This window comes from Eulemur rufifrons, chromosome 15 (assembly GCF_041146395.1).
Source record: "Eulemur rufifrons isolate Redbay chromosome 15, OSU_ERuf_1, whole genome shotgun sequence".
NCBI classification, from domain to species: domain Eukaryota; kingdom Metazoa; phylum Chordata; class Mammalia; order Primates; family Lemuridae; genus Eulemur; species Eulemur rufifrons.
Genome location: NC_090997.1, coordinates 26,804,953 through 26,832,787, shown reverse-complemented (window position 1 = coordinate 26,832,787; position 27,835 = coordinate 26,804,953). Strand labels below are relative to the sequence as shown.

The 27,835-nt window shown below is 33.4% G+C and overlaps 1 protein-coding gene across 4 annotated transcripts in view; it reads right to left on the bottom strand.

Annotated features, from left to right (window-relative positions):
• PHF3 (PHD finger protein 3) overlaps nt 1-27,835 on the bottom strand; it is an 86,680-nt gene that overhangs the window by 19,007 nt on the left and 39,838 nt on the right. For 3 of the 4 annotated variants that reach the window (XM_069487718.1, XM_069487719.1, XM_069487717.1), the window contains 9 exons: nt 22,468-22,629; nt 16,994-18,782; nt 11,102-11,408; nt 8,375-8,558; nt 4,887-5,034; nt 4,648-4,804; nt 3,083-3,199; nt 1,188-1,319; nt 451-586 (listed from right to left, as the gene is read on the bottom strand). In XM_069487718.1, coding sequence (XP_069343819.1) covers nt 451-586; nt 1,188-1,319; nt 3,083-3,199; nt 4,648-4,804; nt 4,887-5,034; nt 8,375-8,558; nt 11,102-11,408; nt 16,994-18,782; nt 22,468-22,629 — 3,132 coding nt within the window. Of the gene's footprint in view, nt 1-450; nt 587-1,187; nt 1,320-3,082; nt 3,200-4,647; nt 4,805-4,886; nt 5,035-8,374; nt 8,559-11,101; nt 11,409-16,568; nt 18,783-22,467; nt 22,630-27,835 lie in introns of those variants that run through there. The other variant, XM_069487720.1, reaches the window with a different exon arrangement.

Genomic DNA, 27,835 nt, shown 5'->3' with positions numbered 1-27,835 from the left:
TTGCTATGAACCTAAAATTGCTCTAAAAAATAAAAAGTCTTTTATCAAAAATTAATTTCAATTTGATTTTTTAATGTTTTATATATAATAATAAAATATGAATGCCATTTTACTCCTTCACTTTAGTAAATGACAGTACCATCACAACTGCCAACAACAATTCTGATTTTCTTTCTAATAATCAAATTCTTGTTATTTGATCCTGGCAAAAGTTTATAAGTTCAGATCATATATAGTAAAATTTATTCTAGATAGTAAACTACAGTATCAAACAGTATCTCAACCCAGAAAACCAGTCACCCACAAATGTGCTACTGCTAAGGAAGACTGGGTGGGTGCTTCAGTGCCAACACTCGGAAAACAAAACCTACTTAAATTACAAATACCAGTATACAAGTATCCCCCTTTCACAATGAATGTCAAATTTTAGAAAGAAAAATTTTCAATTACCTATGCAAATTTTGCAGTTAAGATCAAAAAGATGCTGTCTGTGTTGGCTAGTGGTATCTTTAGATGTGGAGTCAATCTCCTCTTTCTGTTTTTCAGATCCTTCCGGCTTTTCCAATGACTTACTAGCAGTCGGCTCCTAACATAAATGAGAGTAAAAATTAGCTTTAGCAGATAAAATTTGGTCTCAATTATGAAAATAAATGTATATTTCACATTGATTTTTTACAAAATGAAACTGTTCCACTCATAGGATTTTATTTACTATATCTTAAAAAATTAAATGGTAACTATCGATTATGATTTAGAGCAAAAATTCAGACGTTCTTTATTCTTCAAGGCTTCTAACAAAACTTCAAATTATTTCCTCACTGATATTTGAGAAAAAGAAATACCAGCATCAAATGACAGTCCGCCTAAGAAGCATCTACTGATTTCTAAGTCTATTAAGAAATTCACCAGTGCTTGCTTCGGCAGCACACATACTAAAGAAATTCACCAAGTCAAAGCATCCCAGGAATCTACATTGTAACAAGTGTTTAACAGGTACCTATAATATGATGGAGTCTGCACACTAAGAGAATCAATACTCTACTCTCAAAAAACCATTAAACTCATATGATAGGCAACTTTAAAACAGATACATGTTTAAAAACTCTTTCTACTTTAAAAACATTAGGCAAATAAAACTTTTCTGAATCTAAGTTTTGAGCTGTAAAATATGACGTATCTATCTTTACCTGAATCTCCATGGCTGCTTCTTGTTCTTTCATTGGGGCATCACTCTCAATTTCTATTTCACCTTTATGAGTTATTTTTGTGATTGGTCGTCTTTCCACTTCTCTCTGCTCTTTCTCAATCATCTCTATGGTCTAACAGAAAATATATTAAAATAAATATTAAATGTAAAATATGCATTTCCAAATGTACACTTTAAATAATAAGAGCTTACCTAAAAATAAACGAATCATCACAGATGACTTTTAATCTTTAGGTAGTCTCTCATACAACAAACTTACACTGAGTGCCTATATATGCCAGAGACTATTTTAAAATGCTGGGGTTGTAAGAATAGGGTTAGACCCCATACCTCAGCAATGAGGAGTTCACATATACATTATAACAGAAAGCAATTTAAGTGCAATGTAATTTGCAAAGTGGTAAAACATGGTATCTACATTTGAAATCTGTACTTTTTAGCAGCTGCCACACGGCTATCTTGCTTTTAAATTCCTAATTTGATGTTCTACCACCCCCTACAATAGCAGTTTATTCACAGCAAAAATAATCTGGCAGTCCTTTATCTCCTAACTTGAGCCTGCTTAGTGACACTGATAGTTCACAGCTGAACAAGCTCAATAACAAAACAAAAAACTTAATTAAGCAAGTATAGCAAGAAGTAGTATAAAGTTAGCTGGGAGTGGAATGGGATAAGGAGGGTAAGATGGGTCTGCTCACTTATTTTGCCTTTGTTAAGCGCAAATCATCCGTTAAAGAAATCAGGTATGTGGCCTAAAGAAAGAACAAGCTGGTCTCTGATGCATATGATACTTGAAGCCACAGTTCCAAAGCAGAAAGAGGCATGTGTATATTTGCGATAAGAGGAGGGAAAGAAGAGGAAGTGATATTATTTTCAAAATAAAAGAGGAGGAGAAATTACATAGGATGAAGGGGGAAAAAAATGTGTGAGTTAAGTATGATATATCAAATCAAGCCCTCTTGAGCTTCACACTAGAAGCACAGATCTACGTGAAGGTTTAGTGCCCAAGACGCAAGTAAGTATTATGGACAAAAGAATCATGTAAATCATGCAGAGTTAATATGAACTATAAGAAACCAATATTTTCTAGAATAGGGGGCCAATATTCCGAGGCCATTGTAATAAAAATATTGGACAACATGGTTATCTTACTGTCACAATAGTTCTAAGTCACACAGTCACTTAATCTTTAAAGGTATTTCAAGTTCACCACCTCCAACTGAAAACTCAGCATCTGTGACTGAACAGAATTTCTCAGTTTTAAAAATGCAATATGGTGCACACTATATATTACATAATATTCCAGTTAGGTGTGAGACAGTACCACATAATTAAACATACAGTATTTCAGTGAATATGAACGTTCATACATGGCAATTCAGGTCATGTTTTATCAATAAAGTAAATATGGGAAGAATTCTTGTTTTTCAGAGCTTTTGGCACTTGAAACTGAATAATAAGGGATTGTAAACCCATACAAATTTTTTTTTTCTGACTTAAATTCATCTGGCTCTAAAAATTACCTATATTCATAAAACCTTCAAACTGTGCTTTTGAAAAAGTATAGATGTGATGAAGAAAAGATGTACCTATTTTCCCAACCTTCTCATTTACAAAATATAACAAAATATAGTAACAAAACACAAGGTAATTCTGTAACCTCATAACTGGAGGAAATGAGGAAAAAAAACTGGAGAGATCAGGAAAAACAACAATTTAAGAACTAGAGTAATGGGTAACAAGTAACCAGAAGCAATGCATAACATAAAGTCTATGTTACTCTGCAATCTGTGTTGAATTAGCTCTGTATAATTTTTCCCATGGCTGAAAAATATAGGTTTTGATAGTCAAATGTATATTTACAGATAATCTTACATGTCTGTTTTCTCGTCGTCTCCAAGCAGCTAACTCTTTAGAAGCTAGTTCTTCTGGACTCATTTTTATAAGATGATCAGGGGTTACTTCTCCCTTCAGAACTTTTTTAAATAATATCTGGAAGGATGTAAAAATAGAAAGTAAAGGAGAGACACATATTTATAAAACAGAAGCCACTGTACAGAAACTTGCAATAAAGATATAATTTTTGAAGCCTGATTTACAAATATTTAATGATTTATATGTTACCTACTACACAGAATAAATGACTGCTTTGTATTCTACGAATTTATCTAAGGTAGTAAAATACACATTTCATATAATAATCAACACATAATGGAGAAGCATACACAGTGGAACCAATTCAATGCCTATCCAAAAGTTGCATTAAGTCTACACAGGAATGCAATCTGTCATAATAACCAATCTATAGTATAGCAAAGTACTGCATAAAAGAGCTTTACTCAATGTAATGTCTTCCATATTTTTAAGATTTTACATATTTAAATCCTGACAGGCTGGACTCCAGAACAAAGAACCAATTGCAAGAAAGAAACCTATAGGATATAACTCTTTAATTAATTACTGAAGTAATGCTTCCAGATTATATAATTCTAGAAGTATTTGATCCCCCTGGACCATGATGGCAGATTGTACAATGTACATTTTTCTTAAGTAGCTGTTAGTATACTTCAAAAAAATACCTCAAATCATATACTGTAGCAAATATCCTTATGCAAATGTGTATCACTTATATGAAAACCTTGTATGCAAAGAAGTTGCATCTAATTACATTTTGTTACCTAGAATCACCTGTAGCAAAAACTCCTGGTAAACCTAGGTAAATGCCATATGAAGTAGACCAATCATGTTCTGAACTTTTAAAATGCTCACTGGCATAACTTTTGCTTACTGTACTAATTAAAGGCCTACTTTTGATGCTGACACTGACACACACACACACTCACACACACACACACATTCTCTCTCTCTCTCTCACTCAAAGCTTTTAGATTTCTTCTAAGTCCCAAACAAGAAATCCCAAGAAAAGATTAGGGGTTCAATTAATACTTATCCCACTGCTAAAAGATATTTGGAAGCAAAGTTATAGTTAGTTCAGTAAAAAAGTTTTAAAATAGTTTTTATCTAAATGTAATTTATTTTCTTAAGGAATGCAGCTCTATTTTCAGATTTAAATCAAAAGTAATAATATAGTGTTATGAATTTTAGCTTAACAGAGCTTTTAAAGAATATACATAAATGGATTTTTAAATAAACCAGATTATTCAAAAAACAGTAAAGGAAAAAATTCACATAAATCAAATGGACACCTTTAGCATTTCAACAGACTAACTGGATAACCCTACCCATTACTATACATAATTCATAACTCAGTTCAGTAGCAAAAAGATTTTATTGCAATTACATGTTCTAAACCTAGAAGAAATTCTACAGTCTCACCCCAATTAATAATAAATTATAGATGTATCATATTACAATGTTAGATACCTACGTATTCAGGAAAGTTGGAAGAATATCCATAGACATGAACAAAACATACTTACATTGTTTTTAGGATCTTTCAGATTGAACATCAAACTTCTATATTTGTTCTTATATTTAGCATCTGTGTCCCGAAAAAAAGAGAAAAGCTCTTTTTCAATTTTTGTAGCAACTTTTGCTGCCTTTTCTTCTGGCACCTTCAAATTTGAATCTGTAAGTCTAAAAATTAGAACAATTCAATTATTTTTCAAACACATGAAGCCTATATTATTCAATCTTCTACATTAATAATATGTGTTACCTTTTCATAAGAATGTCTTTGAGAGAATGTCTGACACTTTGTCTGATCTGATCTGCAGAAGGCTTGGAAGTAGAAGCAGCAGGAGGATACACATTGGGCATTCCTTTTTCAACTTTTTTCTTCTTTACCTCTTGCTTCTCTTGAGTACCTAATTTGAATAAATATCAAAACTCATTAAATTGTTTTTAAAAAATATTTTCCTTTTCAATGCACAATGTAAGGTTTATAAACAAAACTGACTGATTAAAAGTCACTATTAGGCCGGGCGCGGTGGCTCACGCCTGTAATCCTAGCACTCTGGGAGGCCAAGGCGGGAGGATGGCTCGAGGTCAGGAGTTCGAGACCAGCCTGAGCAAGAGCGAGACCCCGTCTCTGCTAAAAAATAGAAAGAAATGATTTGGACAGCTAAAAATATATATAGAAAAAATAAGCTGGGCATGGTGGCGTATGCCTGTACTGTAGTCCCAGCTACTCGGGAGGCTGAGGCAGAAGGATTGCTCAAGCCCAGGAGTTTGAGATTGCTGTGAGCTGGGCTGATGCCTCGGCACTCTAGCCCAGGCAACAGAGTGAAACTCCGTCTCAAAAAAAAAAAAAAAAAAAAAAAAAGTCACTATTAGCTATAAGATCAGAACCCATAGTCCATATTGAAATATTCTCACACTAAAATTCTAATTAAAATGAATAATGACTAAAAAGTAGCCCTAAGACTATAAAATGTATGTGCTCTTTTTCGAATTTAGATAATGGTTTTTAAAGCTAGTTACTTTTCACATACATACATTCATTAACTTTTAAAAACCTATTTAGAAAATTCGATCTGAATGTATTAGGTGAGAAGATAATTTAATGACCTTACTAATGCCATAAAATTGATGAATTTCTTGTTTTTAATAGTGCTTAATATTACGAATGTGAATGTTAAGCTTTTCAAATGATTTTTCATTCTATCATTACTAACTCTTGTGCATCTCCAAAATTTCAATGTTAAACGTTATACTACTCTGACCTATCAGATCAGCTCATTTATTCTAGAATCTCCTCATTCCAACGATTATTAAGTCTATCATTTTTACCATATTCATGACTTCACTTTCCCACATTATCAACTTATATGAGATAGTCCAACACTATTACCGCTCCCTTGTATACTTACCACCTTTATACTCTCTCCTTTAAATATCTCTGTTGCAAAACCACAACCCTGGTGAAAACCAACTTTTATCCTTAACCCAAATAGGCTACTAACAGCTAAAGATAATTTAAGAAAAATAAGCATTGGTACAGACAGATCTCATTTTAAATTTATAAACACAAATATGAAGTAGATAAATAAACGTTCTGCCCTAATCCTACTAAATTTTTCCAATAAATCTGCTCTCCCATGTTTCAAGACATCGGTTTCGTAACTTTTCTCCTCTCTTCTCAAACCAGTAAAACCTCCTTCCCAACTTCAACCTCATTTGATTTGCTCACTTCGTATTTTACTACCAAAAAAAAAAAAAAATGTCAGCTATTACATGTTCCCACCACCAAATCTAACCTACCTGTACCAGTTCTCCCTCTTTATCACATACAATCTTCCCTATTACCACAATGGATAACCGTTCCTTTCTATGACAAACCTCTGCCTCCATGTGGAGTGAATCCCATCCCCTTTTCTCTTCATGGATTTCATATCTCAACTATCACCTCTCTACTATGTCATTAATTTCTTTCTCTCTCTCTGTGTCTCTCTCTCAACTGGATCATTAGTCTTGCAAACATGCTACAATATCTGTTTTAAAAAGAATTCCTTGACCCCATGTTCTACCTCTAGCTACCCCACCATTTCTTAAAGAGCAAAACTCCTTGAAAAAGTTTTCTATAATCAATACCTCCAGTTCCTCACCTTTCCATTCTTCCATAAGCCACTACAATTGGCTTTTGTCCCCAATGCCCCACCAAAATCACTCTAGTCAAAGTCACCAATGATCTCCATTTTTCTAAGTCACAGATTTAACAATCCATGTTCATCTTATTATTATAGATGCCCAGACAACATTTGACACAGTTCATCATTCCTTCCTTCTTGAAACTTCATCTGGCTTCCACACACCATAGTCCCTTAGTTCTTCTCTTTCCTCACAGGCTGCCCCTTAGTCTCCTTTAATGATCCTCTCCTCTTCCCAACTTGTAAATGCCAGTGCTCCCCAAGGTCTCTGCTTCCATCTCTTCATTATCAAACTTTGTAGCTATTTACATCTAGGTCCATAATTTTAAATATAGGTTGATTATCCTTTTTCTGAAAAACTTGGGACCAGAATATTTCGAATTTGGGTTTTTTATTGATTTTGGAATATCTGCATTGTACTTACCAGTTGAACATCCCAAATCTGAAATTCAAAATGTTCATTGGAGCATTATGTCAATTCCTAAACATTTTCAGATTTGGGATGTCAACCTATACTAACAACTACGCACTAGTAAGTCTCAAATTCATATACTGGCCCCCAAAGTCTTCTATAAGCTCCAGACTCATCAGCCAAAGGTTTATTCCAACATTTCCACCTGGATTTTTCTAATAGGAATCTCAAAGTGATAACGGCTGAAACATAATTTTTCAATTTTCTTCCCCCAATTTTTTCTCTTTCTCATCTCAGTAAATGGCACCAACATTTATCCAATCATCCTCTAAGACTTTTACTTTCATCTACTTATATCTAATCAATCAGCAAATTCTGTCAACTCTCTTATAAAATGTATCTGAATCTGACCACTTCTCACTACCTATATCGTTCTTCTGTTCCAAGCTACCATCATTTCTTTCCTAGGATACTGCTATAGACTCCTAATTGGTCCTGACCACCTATAATCCAAACTGTACATCATTCCCTTGTACAAAATCCTCTAAACATTTTCCATAATATTCAGAACAAAATATAAACTCTTTGCGATGGCTCCAAAGGCCCTACATAATTTTCTCTGAATTGATCTTCTATCAGTATTCTATCTTTCATGCACTACTGTCCAATCACTCCATAGTGACTTTCTTGCTCCTTAAATGCCAAGTTTACAGATTTGCTGTGTCCCTTACCTAGTCTTCTCCAAAAACTCTTTGCATCCCTTCCAATTCTACCTCACGTTACCTCTTCCACATCATCTAAAACAGAAGCTCCCACCACTCTCTCCAATTTTGACTATCTCATTACTCAACTTTCTATTTATAGGCTCTAAAATAACACCCCATTTTCTTACCTGTCAATGTATCATCTGCCTTCTCCCATTAGTATTTAAGTGCCATGAGGGCAGGGACCTTATATTAAGTTCACTAGTCTTTCCTCAGAATTTACAGAAATATTTTTTAATTACAAGTATAAGGCCAATCACCTAAACTATTTTTATTGCTATTAAAATATTAAAATTTTTTAAATATCTAAAAATATTAATTAGTTGTGTATGAAATAAAATATAAATACATTAGTATATAGTAATTCTATTAATCTCACTACCTGATTTTGAAGCTTTTTCTCCTATGCAAATAACGGTTGTAGCATCTTTTGGTATTTTTTCACTTTTTTCTTCTGAGGATCTCCGAGGTAAAACTGGTTGTCCCATCTTACGAAGAGGAGCTAGCTGCCACTTTTTAATTTCATTATCTCTACAGTCTGATGAAGTTTTGCCCTCACCAGGCTCCTGTAAAAACAGAACTTAATTCATTAAAATGAAAACTACTAAAAATCTTTAAATATAAAGCAAGATATAATTGTATGTGGATAAAAAAATTAAACCTAGTTAATATTATAATCTATTAAGATATCAAACATACTCCATTCTTTAGCCCAGTAAATGTTTAAATATTTTAAGAAGTACAGAAATAGCTCTCAATTATTGGAAAAATGAAATTCACCCTCTCATTCAAAATCCAATTTTTAAGCATCTGTTTTGTGCAGAACACGTAACAACCGATAAGGGAGAAACAAAGGACATAGAGATCATGTTCTCAATAATGTATTAGATCCTAAAGATTGAATCCAAAAAAAAAGGAAAAAAAAAATAACGTATTAGAAAGAAAAATAGATATAAAGTAGTAAAATTTCTCTCAGCTGGCTGAGGATATGGAAAAAGAAGGAAGAAACTGTGGAGAAAATATCTATATTTTTCACAGTATTTCTAGAACAAATGAAGTCACATTCATTTATAAGTGTATCAATTAAGTTCTTGGTGTGCCCATTGGCAATTTTAACTCCCATGAGGCAGAATTAATCATCAGGGGACTTTCGATTCTGGTCCTAATTATATCCCATAAAGAATCACTAGTGAAAGTGGAATTCTGAGACCCTTGGAAGAAATTAATCACATCATACTAATGGGAAAGGAACACTGTGTACAGACATATAATCATAGGTTTTAAGATAGAATACATACAAAAAAATGAATTTCTCTAGAGTAGGAATCCTCTAATTTTTTACTAGCTTGTCTATCTTTTTTTTTTTTTTTTTTACCTCCCCAACTAGACTTGAAAACAGGGACATATTTCAATGTTATATACCCAAGGCTAGTAGTACTATGCTTGGCACACAATAGAAACTCAGTAAATAGTTCAACGTTAAAATCTAGGCATAAGAAGTGACACTTGAAAAGCAAATTCCATAAACTAACACCAGACAAGCCCAAATAAGATCCAACAGTTCACACCAGAAAAAAAAAAAAAAGACGAAGCAGTGATCATTTGGGATGGCGCATGTATTTATAAAATCAGACTAACCTCAGTTCCTTTTCTGACAAAGAGACTGGATAGACGAGTATCTCAAAACATTAACAATGTTAATGTTTTGTGTCTTTTTAAGTAAGATGGAGACAACTCAGCTAAATGACATACAACAAGCTATATTTCTAAACTGCCGAGTAGTTGTACACAAGAGGTGATGATTAATAGTAATAGAAGCTTTCTAAAGACATGCTATACACTATTCTTAATGCTGCTCTCAGCTATCAATGACTATGACACTCATCAAATCAACAAAGTAATAGCAAGTATCAGACAGAATCTGATTTTCAAAACGTCTTAGCAGACAAAAAGAATCAGATGCCACAAGGATTTGGCAAACCGGAACTTGATCCAGATTTGCTATACAAAGAATATCTGGAAGAAGTGAGTTTATAAATAGAGGGAAAGATTTTGGAGAAAACATGTTCATGCTCTTCAATCTGAATTACCTTCCATATAATGTTGTAGAAAAATTAGCTTTAATCGGGAGGTTTCAGAAAACTAAAAAGTTTTAAGGGATGTAAAATTCATGTGAAACTGAAGAACTTTCTAATAATTAGAGCTGCTTAAAAATAAAGATCTATTCCCTTGCAATGGTTTTCTAATAGAAATTATATCATCACTTCCTAGAAATATTTAGAACATATTAGTAAATCAGAATGGTTAGACTAAAAGATTTCTAAGATTGTTCCCAACTCTAAAATTCATGTTCTTTGTTTTTTGTATTATTATACTTGTGCATCCACATACATTTGTTGCTAGAGTGTTTCCTCTCTAGCAGTATTCTGTAATAACTAATTCATGATTAGAAAAGTCAATAGGTAATGAAAGGTAGACAAGGATTAAAAAAAAATTAATCAGATAAAATGCTGTGTCCTTTATATATTTCTGTTAAAGACTAAATATCTTGAAAATTTTATTTAGAAGATATTTTCAGAATGTAGTCAAAAATACAAAACCAGGAAAAACTGACGACTTTTTAAGAGTCTACATTTTAAGAGAAAAATAATGAGGTGAGAGTTCTAAGCAAATGAGACAAAGTTAAAACAATCACTTTTCCTTACAGAGTGAAAAATATAATTCTTCCACTTGAAAATAATGCTAAATAGTTAAAGGATTTGGAGATAATTATGGACTGAAAAGCCTTTTTTAAAAACTTAGCAAGCATGATTTACACTTTAGACCACAGATCACAGACATACCCTAAAACAGAAAACTCAACTACCAAACAGGAGACTAGAAATAGCACAAGACTGTAAAGAGATAAGACCTGCATATTATGAAGAAGTGATTACCTGGTTTCACCAAGATAGCCAAAAAAATCTTAAGAATCTATTGATTTTTAAGGAAAAATAAATTTGAAAATGTACAATAGAACATTAAAACCTAAAGAGAAATTTCAAAATTCTCATGGTCAGTCCATACAAAGCTCTCAAATAACAAAATAATGCATTAATGAAAAGCTCACCCGTTTTAAAATTTTGACCTTGTGCTTCCCTGTATCATCTATGTATTTGCTTTTGTCATTTGTTGTATGTTTTGATAACCCAAGCTTTTCACATTCCGTTGTTTTATCTTCACTATGGACTTCAACTGTGGCTTGATTTTCCAAAATATCTGGATCTAATATTTCAGTCTTTTTATCTTCTTCAGCACAGCATTTTACACAGACATATTCTTTGTCTTCCTCTCCCATCTGCTGTGCTTGAGAAAGACTTAACCCAACACAATCACCATGAAACCAGTCATCACATCTCCCACAGCCAACCATAAACCTGGGGGGGGAAAAAAAAAACTTTCATTTTTTTTAAATTGTCAAAAGTGAGCCTAAATTTTCAATATTTGGTTTTCTGATACTTTGCATTGCAGTTTTCCATCTTTACCCATTCCGTAAGTTCAACATGGAGCAAGTTTTCACAGAAAAGAATATTCTATGAAAATGAAACATTTAGACTTTGAATATTTCCCCTCTGGTATGAATGAGAAAATACTGGGGGTGGGGGACAACCATCAGGAAGATAATAAAGGACAACTGAAATTTGTCAGTATGGAGTACTACACAGAGGTAAGTACAGATTAACAATGTGAAGGGCGATAAGATTTCTGAGATAATCTGGCCACACACAATCCATCAAAGTTACAGCTACACTACCATAGATCTGAAATCACATATAAAATTGGTAAGAATTGTTTATCCAACAAATCCTTTTAAATGACAAAAAGAAAACCAATAAAAGTAACAAAAACATAGTTCAAAAACTAACAAAATGAAGCCTCTCAAACTGTTTATTAACCACCCCAACTATGTAACTTTAGCTCAATATATTCTGATTCACGGTATCACAGTGATTCAGCTAAAAAATTTTTTTATGTACTTCTCAGTGTGGATTTCCTTGCCAATGACCATGTGTTTTAGATAAATATGTTTTCCCAAATAAAGATCAATATTTTGTCTTAAAGATAATTTGTATGCAGGTTGGATTTTTTTAAATTCCAAATTTCCTTATAAATGTTTTCCCTTTACTGCATTTTAGCTAAGAAATTACTTCACTAACCCATTGGAAAGTCCAGGCACATGAGATTTATGACTCTAGAAAAAGCTTCCATTTTTCTAGTTTAAAAAGAATTTTCAGAAGGAATAGGCCAGGGGTGAGGGATGGAAACAAAAAATATCTGTAATTACTTTTGAATAAAATGGAAATAAGGAAACAGCAAATTAAGGGAGAAATTATCTTTTTTACATACTTTTTAACCCATTGTGAGGAAAGCTACAATGCTCACTTCAAATAATCATCCTTAAAATTTTCCCTTTTCCTTCTTCAGCCTGGCGATTCATACGTTTGAAAGACTTAGAAGGATTTAGGTATGTTCTTTAATGATTTAAATACTTTGTGCTACTGATTTTGATAACAGGAGCAACCAACAACAGTGTCAAACTCTTTTTTAAAAGTTAAAGCTAATACACTGGGTGATAGGGCCAACTCAAAATATGCCAGAGGTTCTGTTTTAATGTTGGAAATATAAAAATGAGAATGAGTTTCAATCCTTACAGGGTGTTTTAAAAGTCATGTCAAATACCCCATTCCTCAATAATGGTATTTCCCTCCAAACTAAGGCTACGCTTACAGAGACTTGACTTCTTCCCATCCTTAATTCATAATTCTTTATCCTCACTGGTAATGCCTGTGCTAGCTTTATCAGGTGAAGTCCTCATCTCCCCAATGATTCATTTGGTTTTAAAAACAAAAATAATAAACAATGTTTTGGGTTCACAAGAAAACTTTCAAACAATACAATAATATGTTTGCAAGGCAGAAATAGTCTTGTCTAGGTTTGAGATTTTTGATGTGTCCATGTTTCAATGATACGTATATTCCAGCCAACAGGGAAAAAAAAGTTTGAATAACACAAGTGCTTGGTCTTTCATTTCAGGTTGCAAAGTTACAGGAACTTCCATTTCTTGAAAGTAGCTAATATGAATGTTTTTGAAATATTTACGGAAAGCTAATGATTTCCCTTTACTTCCATAATCAAGCTATATTAAGATTTCTGCAAAAACAAGTCTAAGTTAGTTTCAGTGAGACAAGTCTTAAAAGCCTAAAGACTATGCTTTTGCCCCAAATCTAAATCTAAAAGTCAAACTATAAATCATATATTATGGCATTTCCAATTTTTATTTGATTTAATTAGGGTAGGATGGTTTTATGATCACCAAATTTATGAAGCTATTATTTCACTATGGCTCATTTCAGGTTTATTTTGGAAATGTCTCAAACCTGAGAACATTGAAAAGCAAATCTCTAGTGCCACCTACAGATGGTACCTTAACATTATAGTTTGTATTTTATGTAAAAAAGTTACAGAAAATTTCCTAGAAATCAAGAAAAAATGACATTGATAAAAAATAATTTCCATATCCTAGGGGAAAATAAAACTCATTCTAAAATGAACAGGTTATCCAAAAATATAAAAATGGATTATTTTTAGGTCTAAAACTTAAAAATACTATGAACATTTTAAACCACATTTTTTAAATGTGGTTTACATAAAGAGAATATATTTTCTTCCCTTTTCAAGCTATTGTTCTACTGGGAGCAGCTAATAATTACTCTATTTTCTGCCCTATCCCTGAATTTCTGATCAAGAGGAAAACCCACTTTAAGGAAAAGACTATAACCTAGATGTTAATCTTTTACTACAAAATCAGTGTTATGTCGAGTTTAGCTTGCTATCAATTAATTGGAGCAAGTCAGTATCCCTTAATTGGAAGAGTTCAGCAATATTTTCTTCTCCATATGTTCATATACAAAATAAAAAATAAAAAACTAAACTAAGCCTACTATAAGGCAATTAAAAATTAATTTAAAACTCTTAATCTTTATTCTTGTCTTTTGGCATAAGCCAAAAAATATCCTTAAAACATTTTAAAGTTTCTTCAAAGTAAACTACAGAGATAAAATTAAGAACCCCTGTTCTTAACAAATTCATCATATATTCAGTAACACTGTAGATGTTACAAGATGGGCATTCACTTCTGGTAAGTGTTTCTTGGTGACAGCCTAGACCATGTTACTGTGAATGTATATGTACTCACTCTTCAAGATAAAAAGATTAAATTCCACATAAACATTAAATCATTTTTGTTACTAACAATCCAATCTGCAAAAATGCTTGTCTGTGTAGCTTTTAAAATCCCAAGAAAAACACAATCATTTATTCTAGGATGAGATTTCTTTCTCAGAAGTTTAACTTTTCTTGTTTGAATACAAAGCTATAAATACATTTTGCTAAGGAGGTATTTTTTGTTTTTTAAATTTTATCCCACATACTAATATACAACTGCAGGCAACAAAGTGTAATCCAAACTAAAAATATAAGCACCTTCTGGACAAATGGGGAAACAGAAACCATAAAGTAGATAATATGAAAAGACTAAGATTTCTTCCTTTCAAATGCCACTTGGCTTACATTTAAAAGATGTTCAAAAGTTTCATTAATTTTTTTTAAAAGAAGAGTGTTAATCTGGTTTTTAAAATAATCAATATGATTTTGGTATAAGGGTGAACCAGAAAAATATATGGTAGCAAAAAAAACCCAACATAACGTGTTGACTCTTTAAGAGTCAATACCTACTGTCTTTAGGATATATACACAGAAGTTGTTTATGGTCAAATATCACATCTGGCAATGCCATGAGTAAGTATCTGTATTACAAAATGTAATTTCCAACTGGAAGCACATACAAGCAAGCTAACCTCAGCTGCAACATGTGTAGTATGTTAAAGAGTTGACGCAAAGCTGTCAGAAGTGCTAGATAATGTCACATTAACAAATAGCTTTGAATGTGTCTAGTGCATGAAATCAAAGGATCAAAATTATTTTCAAATATGCCCTTCCTAATAAATTCCTATCTTACACAAGGATTAAAATAGGAAAATTACATGCATTTTTTTGAGTAAACTCAATGTACACAAGCACAATGTACCAAAGTAGTAATGAAGGCTAGTTAATATGTAAAGAAAAAAAACAATCAATGACATAGGCTTCTTTATTCACAAAATTGAAGTAATCTGAAATGCTGCTTCCAAAACTGATTGGTTCCAATGTTAATATATATTATTCAGGTCAATACAGGGTGAACCCAAAATCCCTATACATCTTAACATTCTAAGTCATTTTCCAGACTGGGGCAAAGAAACTCTAGATTCTAGAGTAGATACAAAAGGCGGCATTAGGTTTAAAAACCGGGGGGATGGGACACTAACACCTAATATTCCTTTTAGGAAAATAAGCCTTGATGTTGGTGAAGTGACAGTCATCATCAAAAAGGCTAAGCAAACTCTTGAAGACTGGGCCATCAGAAGTTTATCTTAAAAAAGCTGCACTGTAACAGACATAACATGGCTTCCAACTCTATGCCAAAGTTTCACTTTAGAAACTATTTACTTAAGACTCCCTAAATACATTTCTCTGGCCAGATGTCAGTGTGGTAATTTTTAGGAGATTCTGGCAGAAAGGGGGCTGGCTTAAAAGGGCACTTAAAAGCACCATTCAACCCTCAATTCTCTTGGGCCTGAAAACAGCAGGCCCACTTTAGAATATTTGAGTAAAGTGTTTGTGTAAGTGAGGGCAAATGTAGGACTATATTAAAACAAGTCACAGTTTTTAAAAACTGGAATATATTCTGTTACAAACTAATCCCCTTAATGTATCCCTAAAATAGGCTATGGAATGAATCACAAAGAAATCCTTTGATATAAAACTTATTTTTTTACAGAATAACACGAACACCTTCCTCTCATTCTCCCCAATCATCCCCACCCCCTGACACCAAAATAATGTGTTACAACACAGTTTACTAAATTGTCCCTCCCTAAAGAGTTTCATTTTTATGTACTCTGATAGTGCTGGGAAAAGTCACTCTAACATGAGTACTTTCATGAGTGAGGATAATAATATAGTATACAGGTTATAATATTCTTTTATCATATCAGTGTTGATAGAAGTTCCAACAGCAATGTCAACACTTGAACAGGATAATCTTGTAGCTGCAAATTTCACTTCTTATTTTCCTTTTCTTAAAAAGCTAGCAAAAAAATGCATTGGGGTTGAGGAACAGTGTCATAGAACTATAAAACACTGAATCCTAAGAAAGAATAATGAAAAACAGTACTAAAATCACCTCTAAAATTTCAAAAGCTTAGAACTCACAAAAAATTCTTTAAATCACTAAAACATTCAAAAAAGAAGTACATGTTTTCACTCTATTCCATGTTACATACAAAATTCACCTGGGTAATTAACACTTGTTTAGCTATCAAATTTCATTCCAAAGTCAAGTTTAAGAGTTATCGGGTGACGGCATTAAATCTTTAATGTATATCATTTTACCAAAAAAATAAAATAAAATAAAAATACAAAAAAGAAAAATAGAATTTCCATTATGACCTTCGTATTTTATTTCTAGTTCTTCTCAGGCCAAATTAAAATGATATATAACTTACAGACCCAAAGCAGTGTAACAATTTTCTGATTAGTAGGAAGTTTTTGGTGTTTTGTTTTTTTTTTTCCCCAGATGCAACAACTAAATTACGCTCTCTGGTTACAATGACAAAACATTTCCATATGTGTCAGCTGTTGGTCACACTATGCTTTTTTAAAATGTTCTAGGATGGTATATTTGCAAATTCAGTGGCTCCATCTTTCTATCATTTATCCAGGGTTGATGAGGGGTTTTTTGTTTTAGCAAAAGTCTTTGTATGTTAAATAATTTATTTCTATTAAAAAGTTCTCACACTAATCCCACCCCAAAGAAGTAATTTCTCTTCAATGTACACATCACTCATACACACACACACACCTGTTGCCATGTGGTTTTTTGCAAAACCCACACTGCTTGCTGGGAGTCCACATATATTTGTTTTCAAATGAGGAGCTATGATCAGAGCCTTCTCTTTTTACAGTAGCAATGTTGTCTGGAATAAACAATGGTGGCTCATCCAAAGAAAAACTTTTGCTGCTTCTTCTTTGGCGGGGTTGTAGGTTCTTCTCAGGTTTTTTTAGTTTCAGTTTATCGTCCTCTTTAAAATGCTCAACACCTGGGTGTTCAAGCTCTTCCTTCATGTGACTATTAGTTTTCATCGATGGGGCCTGCTGCTGAGGCTTATGGCACTGTTTCTGGGTGGAATGTACTAAATGTCCAGTCTGTGCAGGATTATGAGGTTCTTTAGAGCAACCAGGGTGACCATGAGGTTTATCACTCAAAGAATGAGTTAAAGGTTTAGAAATTTGTACTAAATTTTGATCCTGTAATGTTTTTTTCAAAACAGAATAAGCTTGGTTTTTTATGGATTTAACCCCAGAATTGCAACTCTGAATCTTTGACTCCTTATCAACTTGTTTTTTTCTGACTTTGACTGGTCTATGAAAATTTTGCTGAGATTCTGGTTCATCAGCATTTCGTTTCCCACTTTTGACATTAACTTTAGTTCTGTTCTTTATTACTTCATGCTTTGCTGCAACAGCTTTCTTCGGAGTATCTGTGGTCATGTTTTGCTTAGAATGAATTACAGGTTTTGTGTGTTTTGACTTTATGGTTTTTGACTCTAAATAAGAAACATTACTTGACTGGCTGCTTCTGTCATCCTGAAGGTTTGCTGTTTCATGAGAGTCCATTTTAGTACTTTCTGTAATACTCAACTGTTTTGAATTTTGGTCAGACAAATCACAAATAGCATTTTCTAAAATATTATTTTCTGGTTCAAAAGTACTAGTATCAACCACCTCTAAGTTTGATTTATTAAACTCGGTGCTCTGCAACTGCTTATTAGACTCTGTGTCTTCACAATAACCCAATGGTTCTATTTTATTTCTTTGAAGAGAGTTCTTAGCTTTATCATCAGCAACATTCGTGGTATTCTTCCTTTCCAAATTACATTCAGTAACTTCATCCACAGAACTAGACAAATCTGCAAGGTTCTTTTCTGTCTTATTTGGATTTGAACAAGCAACATCACCAGAAATACCAGTAGAGGATCCAGGTTCCTCAATAACTTGGTCATCTTCATGAGATAATTTTACTGTCTCCTTTGAGTCTTGTTCAACTTTTCCCTTTGCTATTATTTCTTCAACAATAGCTTCATCCATTTTACCTGAAATGGAATCATTCTGTTCACACTCTTCTTTATCTGAAAACTTAAACAACGGACTATTAACAGTCTTAATTTTACATTCCAACAAAGCTTCGTTTTTCTTTTCTTCAATAGTAACACAAGTCTCTGAAAGAAGTGGACAATTTAATTCATGAGATGGCACATTTGCTTCTACCTGATTATTACACTTATGCTTAGAATCTAATCCAGCTCCATCCTTCATTTCAAGACAAGATGACACTGAAGAATGACTTGAAGACACTGATACTTCCGGTACTACTTCAATTTGTCCACTATGTCGGCTGCTCCTTCTATTCTCCTTATGGTACTCGGGTTTCAGAGAGGTACAAATTTCTTCTTTAATCTGATTTCTTTCTGGTTGTTTCACCCCTGCTTTAGGGGTAGATACAGTCTTCCCAGATGCTTTTTTTGTGTTACTTAAAGGTGCTGCATTTGAACGCTTGGCAATAGTGCTCTGTCGCAAACTTCTTACTGGTTCTATCACAGGGGAAAAAAAATAAAAATAACTTAGCTACTGTGCCATGTGTTTATTTCAATACAATTTAGAATATATCACTTCCTTATTCTGAGCTATAAAATTTATTTGCTCATTTCAACAAAAATGTACTGACAGTTAATTATGATGGTGGTCATATATACATTAACATATATACAACATAACATACATTATATGTATTAAATTTTATATTTATCAAAGTTTTCTCTGAATTCTGGCAGGAGTGAAAAAAACCTCTATAAAATTCAGACTAATAATTATGCCTTACTACAAGACATGTTTTCATAAAGTCTCTTATCCATAAGAAGTAACTGAGGACTAAAACAAGTAAAATGAGCTTCCCTTTACCATTAATGTCCATCTTAAAGAAAGACCATCATATATTTTTAAACATTAAATATTTCTAAATGTATAAAACAAAATAAATTCAGGTGCTAGTACAAGGTGAACTGAAACTACCTATCACAAACAGGATCTGTGCAAGTTTCAAGATACAGCCTCCAAAGAACTCTAATTCCTTTATCAATGTGCTACCCTTAGTATCATCATTTTAGCATTCATGCTATTCCTAAGAAATTACACATGAACTAGACTACCACACACAGATCACCAAAAAAGAAATCACAACTTAAAAGATTTAAAATGTATCATAAGGGAAAATAATTTAATAAAGCTTCCCACTTTTAACAATGAGCCTAAGAAAGAGTCTCCTTTCCCTATCCTGGTACATCCCCCTTGAGGGAAGGAGAAACACAAAGCGAAAAGAACTGGAAAAGAAAAGTGAGCTAAATAATTCATTAAGTAGAAAAACAACCCACAACCTAAAATTTGTCATTTCATTTATCACTGGACTGTGAAAATCTTATAAAAGCTATATATCCTCATTTACCTAAAACCGTTCCAGGTGATGCATATAGTTCTGATGTAATTATTAACAGCCCTCTTGCACTCTCAAAAGTATACCAGTTTAGATAATAAATTATATGGTCATCCTAATCTTTGGGATGCTTTCTAATTTCCCTAGGACTTGACACAATATTATCTGGATATTAAGTAAGTACTCAACAACTTTTAGAAATTATTTGGTGGATTATGAACTATTTATCACATGTTTGGTATGTAATATTTTTAAAATAACTATAATTTTAGTAAAGTTTTATTTCAATATTTAGATGATTTTTAAAAGCTTTAAAGACAGCTTGTAGCAATTTACAGCTCTACTTTATTCATCCTTGACATAAAATAGATAAAAAAAACTTTTAACACCCATTACCCATTAATAAATAAATGAAGAACTTTTAACACCAAAGTGGTTGCTAAAAATGACAAAGGAATAGCATATTCAACTGCAAAGGATATTCAGATAAAAAATTATCTTTCAATAGTAAGTAACTTATTAAGGAAAGGTTAAACTCACTTTTTCTGGAAACAGCAGCAGAATTTTGGAAGCCAAACAAAAGATGACTAAAAAGTAATTGACTGCCTGACAAAGACCAGGCAATTAAAAAAACAAAAAAGTAAATGATGTAGGAGACCCAAAAGTGACAAACACTAAGCTAGCAGTACTGGCAAAAACTAACAATACTAACACCACAAAAGCCTTAGGAATTGGTGGCCCCAGACGATTCTAAAGAGGAGATGAAGGGAGGTGGTTAAAAAAACCAGGAGAGGTTGAAAGCTCTTTAAAAGCAGAAGTTAGATCCCTAGGATCCCTCTTCTCCCCTACTCCACCTGTTGGCCTTTCCCTGGTCCTAACTCAAAAACTGATGGTTTATTCTCTGGAGAGAGTGAACTGGGTTTCTAGCCTAAGGATACATCAGGCACAGTTGAGAATGGCAGTAAAGTACACTGTAGTATATCTGTATATACTGAAAGCTGAGAAGCTCCAGTCTGCTTCCCTCAGGACTCCCATAATATATTAGCAATCTAATGAGCCCATGGAGAATAACCTAAATTTTGATGTTAAGGGTTCTGCCAAAAACAGCACAGTCAGATCACCATACAGTAGTGCTCATAGTTGGCAAAATCCAGCCCACGCACTTAGAAGTTCCACAAGTTTTAGTTCCCTACCATTAAACATGAGCAATCATCAAGGATCAGATATTTTAGGAAAGTCTCTAGGAAAGATCGAAGCCACAAAACTTTTTAAATCCAACAGAGAAAATAGAAACTACGAAATCAGTAAAAACTTTTAAAAAACACCATTAGTTATTTTATAAAGAAAAAAGCAACCATAAGAATAGAATGCTACAAAAAGGACCATTCCCAAAACAAACAAATAAAGGAACATTTAGAAATTGGAAGTACAAAACTTGACAGAAAAGCTGGAGGATAAATGACAAAATTTCATCAAGTAAAAGAAAAGGACAAAAACGTAGAGAGTAGGAGAGAGAAAGAAAACGTAAGGGCCAGGCTCTGTTACCTGACAAATAATAACCCCAGAAATCAAGAGTGAAGAAAATAAAGAGAGAAATTAACAATGAAATAATTCAAGAAATCTTCCCAGAATTGAACAATAGTTTTCAGACTAAAAGGATCTACTGAGTACTTAGCTCAATATATAAAATACACCCACACCAAGACACATTTATCATAAAACATCAAAACACTAGAGCTTAAAAGAAAGATTCCACAAATTTCAATAAAGTAGGTAACATACCTCCCTCCCCAAAAATACAAATAAACTTCTCAACAACACTTAAGTTAGAAGAAAATGGAGCAACACCTTCAATATTTCTGAAGGAAAATGATTTCCAATCTTGAATCTTATGTCCTACCAGACCTGATTCCATACAAAGTTTAAAAAGAGTATCTCAATGCTCCTTTTTCTCACAAAACTACTGGAAGACTAAAATGGAGGAGTTAAACCAAAAAAAAAAAAAAAAAAAGGAAATAGGAACTTCAAAAAAATACAAAGCACAGACTCCTCAGAAGAATGGTAAAGCTCCTGAATAACACTTTTGCTTCAGGCTTATAGGGCTAACACCAGCCCATACAGGGACAAAACAAAAGGTTTGAAGAGGTAACAGAATATCTGATATGCACACATGTATTAAGGAAAGATTTAGCTAGCTGGCAGAGCAGCTGGGGTGTTAATAGCTGCTATGTGGGCAGTAAACCAAGCAAATGAGAAAGAAAAATGCTTAAACCAGAAAGACAAAAGGCTGTACCAAAAAAAAAAAAAAAAAAAGTTTATTAAGTGGATCATTTCTAATAGCATATATAGGCATAGTAACAAACAACTACTCTAATCTAACAAAATTGTATACTGGAAGGATGAGAAAACTGTTCTTCTGTGAGATGGGGACAAGAAGAGGAAAGAAAATCTTCATTATTCAGAGTGGGAAGTCAACAGGTTAATACCTAAATCAGAATAATCAAAAAATAGCAATAAATGCATGTTACCTAGAGATATGGAAGTTAAACACCAGAATAAATAAATAAAAGCTGCTGAAAGAGTTAATAGTGATTTCCTCTGGGTAAAGGGAAATGGGTAGTAGGTACTGGAAATTTACACAGTAAACTGATAAAATCTCAAAACTGATTATCAAAATGCTTAGATTAGCAAACATCAAGAAAATATAATCTCTGCTCAGCAAGTTTACAACCTAACACATCTGTCCCAATATCTCTGATTTACTAGCTAGACCTCTTTGGAAGGATTACCTTGTGCCATTAAACGAGGTGATTTTCTTGGTGATCTCACTGAATTTTCTTCTACTTTGTCCCTCAAATTCCTGTTAGGTAAAACCAGTTCTTCTTCATCAATGGTATCATTGCCACTTTCTTTAACAACTCCTTCATCCATAATATCGTCAAGACCAACAACTAGAAAAAAACAAAAACAACAACAAAAAATTAATTTTTAAAAATATTAGGATTGTTAAGTATTTAAAGGCAATACAGAAAATAATGAGACAATTTTAATGTAATACTACAAAGTCTTGAAAATCTAGGTCTATTCTTAACATGTGAAATTACCACTATTAAGCTTCCAAATCAATTCAGTTTTATAAACGTCTACCTTGTGAGATAATTAATCAAAGAAAGTATTAGCTATAATCTTTCCTAATTTGACCTCAACTATGACTTTCCTTTACCGTCCCCCCTTGTGAATGTTATAGGCTACTATACCTGGAGTACTCAATTATACCAATTTTGGTTAAAGTAGTACAAATGCATGCCATATCTTCAAAAGCATTATTTTAGGTTCATGCTAGAACCAAATTTCTAGTTCTGAGATGGTACTACTTAGAGACTATGCTACATGTGTGAGAGTAAGCAAGGCAGATGTACTTTTGAGTGGTACTCATCCCCACAAAAAAAAAAAAAGAGAAGAAAAGAAAAGAAAAAGAAAAACAGAAAAAAATGAAAAACATAACTTCCCCTTTCCCCAACTGCTGGGAAAAATAGTATGTGTCTAATATAGCTATATAATTACATTACCTTCTCCTACTCAAAAGAGAGACAGAGCCATTTGTTTAATTTGGAAGAGGTGGGGGAATGAAAAAGGACTCAGGAACATTGAAAGAAATATAAACACTGTATTCATATTGTCATTAGGTTTATTTCTATATAGAACAAATGTCACTTAACTAGCCAATATGTATCAGTAATTCGAAATGTGTAGTTGTATGAAATCTTGTAAAGAGAATGTGATTATTTAGAACAGAAGGTCTGGATTCAAATCCCTGCTAGAACATTCAAATAAAACTTGATCAAGTCACTTAACCTCTCTATCAGTTTCTTTATCTCTAAAATGAGAATAACAATACCTGTCCTACCTACCTCACAGGGCTGTTGTGAGGACCAAGTGAGATGATGTATGAGAACTCACTCTGTAAACTTTAGAGCACTATACAAATGTTAGTTATTATCTTCATCTTAGGGGTTAGAAGGACCCTCAAGAAGTTATCTAGTCCTCATCTTTGTATCCAAGTAGAACTTCATTTAAAAGAGCTCAACAAGATAGTGGTCTATCCTAAAATTTAAAGAGAACAAAATTCTTCATAAACATACTTTTAAATGATACAGTCTTTCTGAAGAGCAATTTGACAACAAATATTGAATCATAAAACTGCTCATATACTTTGACCAAGATAAATTATAAAGAATAGAAGAATGGATTGTGAAGAAAATGCTAGCCAGAAAACACAGTGTGATCCTTGGCAGAAATAAACAAAATGCATATGTATGTACATTTAGACAGAAAAAAAAAGACAGGCAGGAAACAGAGAAAATTATAACAGTAATCATAATAGTAATTCTTATCTATAAAAGATAAGAATATACCTTTCTTCTATTTTCCAAATTTTCTGCTATAAGCATATATTATTCTCAAAAACAGACTTTCAATCACTATGCTATGCACTCAGTGTTTAGAGAAGAATATGCTTTAAGAAAATTAATCAAGATTAATTTAAGATATAATTAGGGTAGGGACAGGTGGGAAGTCCAGTTAGGCTATTCCACCATGACAGAATACTTATGTTACCACACATTCACATAAAACCTCAAAAAATTTTTGACATTAGATTAGTAGGTCTACTATGTTCATTTATAAAAGCAAATTTTAAGACTTTTCATCAATTCTACATAAAAGTATATATATATAATATATGCATTACAAAGATGCACAGATAAACTTAAATAGGAAAAATACAACAAACTGCTATCAGTGATTATTTCTAAAGGTAAAGTGGATAAGGATTTTGTCGTTGCTGTTGTTTTTTTAATCTTTGTTATACTTTCTCTGAGTTTTCCAAATTTTCTACAATAAGCATGTATTTTATATTGTTATAGGAAAGAAAGTAACAATCCCAAAGAGGAAAATAGTACAGGAGAAAAGTATAATTAATAGTGTTTGTTGGCAGGGAATGAAAAGGTATGTTATGAATTTTAGAGCTGTATTGCAAAGCAGAATCAACAGAATTTAGCAAGCCAAATCCAAAGGTCAATTATCAGCTTTTAAATTATTCCACTTCCTAGGCATCTGACATAACTGAGCCTTCCCTTCTTGAATCCCCATCTCCTCACTTAGTTTCCTCTTATTTCACTAACCACTTCTCAACATCCTTTGATAAAGCCTCTTCTTGTAGACGTCTACACTTCACAGGGCCCAATGGTTCAGTTCTCTCATCCCTCTTCTTTATCTACACTCACATTCATTCATCACCAGGTGATCTCATCCAGTTCTATCTATACGCCAATGACTCCCAGGGGTATTTTCTCCACCTCAAGGTCACATTTGACCTCCAGAAGAGTGTAATTTCACATGTCCATTAAGTTGTCTAACAAACTCCAAATCATCTCTCATCAAGACTATAATAGTCTCCTAGTGATCCAGGTTTCCCTATTGCCACCCCCTCTCCCAAAAACACAGTTTATTCTCCACACAGCCATCACTGTGAGCCTTCTAAAATATTAAGCCAGATAACATTACATTCTTCTGTTCAAGATCCTCCAAAGCCCTCCCAACACATTTAGATTTAGATTTAGATTTAGACTCAAAAATCCTTGCCAGGGCCCACAGGGTCCTAACAAGATCTTCTCTTGCCAACTTCTCTGACTTTATCTCCCATCACGCTGATTTACTCTGCTCCAATCACACTGGCTTTTCCCTCAACATGAGGAAGCATAAGCCCATCTTAGGGTCTTTGTACTTGGCTAGTCCCTCTGCCATGGAAGCTCTTCTCCCAGATACCTATATAGCTTACTCTCACACTTCATTCAGGTTTTACTCAAATACCACTTTCTCAGAGAAACATTCTCTAACTACCATATGCAAAACACACACTCTCATTACTGCCTATGATCCTTAGCATATTTTATCCTTTAATGTTTCTCTGTATGACATTAAATGTTTATTGACAGTTTTCTCTGAAAGAGTGTACACTTCACTAGTCAGAGACTCTCTCTCTTATTCTTGGCTGGGTTCCCAGAACCTAGAATAACAACCTGGTATATATTAAGTACTCCAGAAATACTTACTGAATATAAGAGTAAGGAGAAAAGACAGGTCAGGAAAATTTAAACCTTGATAAATGAAAGAAAATGTTTCTATTAACCCAAAGAAAGAAGTTGGAAAGAACAAATGTGGAAGATAATGACTTCACTTTTTAGATGTATTGATGACTTGAAAAAAGAGGAGGCAAAAGCAGCATCAAGGTAATACAACATCACAAAAGAAGAGTAAGGAGAATTTCAAGGTAGTAGGGATCAGGAAGGTTAACTGCCTCAGAGAAAACAAATGAAGGAGGAAAGCCACTAGGTTTGACACATAGAAGCAGAGGGTCAGAAGACAAAGGGTTAAGAAGTAAGTAAGTGAAGAATGACAATAACTACCAAGTCTTTTTTTTAAGAAGCTTAATGGTAAAAGAAAGGAAAGGGGGACAATCAGCTGAAGGAGGTCAAAGAGACCAAAGATGGTTTTTCTATAGAATTGAGAGATGGGGAAGGCAGAGGAGAAGCAAGTTATGGTAAGGAGAATACCCTTTACAAAAAGGGAGATGAATAAGGGAACACAAACGGGGAGAGAGTGGAGCAAAAGAGGGAAGAGGAAAGTGGGAAGGGGACAAAGAAGAAAAGAGGAAAAGCAACAGAAATCTGACCATGTTTTATGTGCTGGAAAATAACTTGGAAGGTAATGATGACACCTTGAGGTTCCATCATCATTCAAAATCAACTTGGTCAACAACTTACAAATTAGAATAACTAAAACTGAATTTGGGAGATATTTCTCAAAGGTGAGATTTCCAAGAATGCGTATGTTTTGGTACTTCTCCTCTTCCTGGCAACACATTTCCTTCAACTCAAAAAGTCTATTTCTACACTAAATCAAGCTCTACATTGCCTCCAAAGTTTCTAGTACCCTCATGCTGAATAAAACTCCCAACAAATGAAGCACCTCCAGTATTGCTTTTTCCTACCTCCCACATTCTAAAACCAGGTGTCATTCTCATTTTGAAATCATTTTTTCCTCAAGTCTGATACTTAATGCCAACGGTATAACAGAAGAAATAACCGACCTAGAAGGAGTTGGGCTGAGCCTGACCTTTGTATTGCTGCATAATCAACACATACCAAATATCAAGAGTTCTTCACTGTCTCTGACTTGTAATTCTCCCTTTTGTATGGTATTAAAGTGATTTACGCCAAACCCTATTGTTGAGAAACGCAATAAATTTAGCTCCAAATGGTTTTGAAATCTATGATCATACTTAGAAATCTCCTTGAGCCTGCATTTAGATCATACTAAAATTCTTCCCATGTCAACCCCAAATCACCCTAAATAAACTTGCTTAAGTGAAGTCCTTCTGACACTAATACTACTTTATTGCAGACTATTTAATTCTAATCTATCTTTTTGGAAAGAGGCAAAGATGGCCAAAAAAAAAAAAAAAAAAACAAAAACAAAAACCATTTGGACTTAAATTTATTGCATTTCTCAACAATAGGGACTGGTGGCTCATGCCTATAATTCTAGCACTCTTGGAGGCCGAGCAGGGAGGATCACTTGAGCTCGAGTTCAAGATCAGCCTGAGCAAGAGCAAGACCACATCTCTACTAAAAATAGAAACAATTAGCTGGGCGTGGTGGTGCACGCCTGTAGTCCCAGCTATTCAGGAGGCTGAGGCAGGAGGATTGCTTGAGGTTGCTGTGAGCTAGGCTGACGCCACCCTCTAGACTGGGCAACAGAGTGAGACTGTCTCAAAAAAAAAAAAAAAAAAATAGGGATTGGTTTAAAGCACATTAATACCATACAAAGGTATTACCAGTCAAGAATAGTAGGAAATTCTTCACGTTTGGTATGTTTTAATTATGCTGGCAGTACAAAGGTCAAACTCAAACTAACTACTTCTAAGTCAGTTATTTCCTCTATTTATACAGTTGACATGAAGTATGAGACTTGAGGAAAAAAAAGTAAAGAACATGCAATCTTTGTACTATCACACCTATTTTATAGAGCTTTTGTTTCTGAAGTAGAATAAAAAAATATGGATACCTCCTATAATAGAGCCCCCACATTGCACAA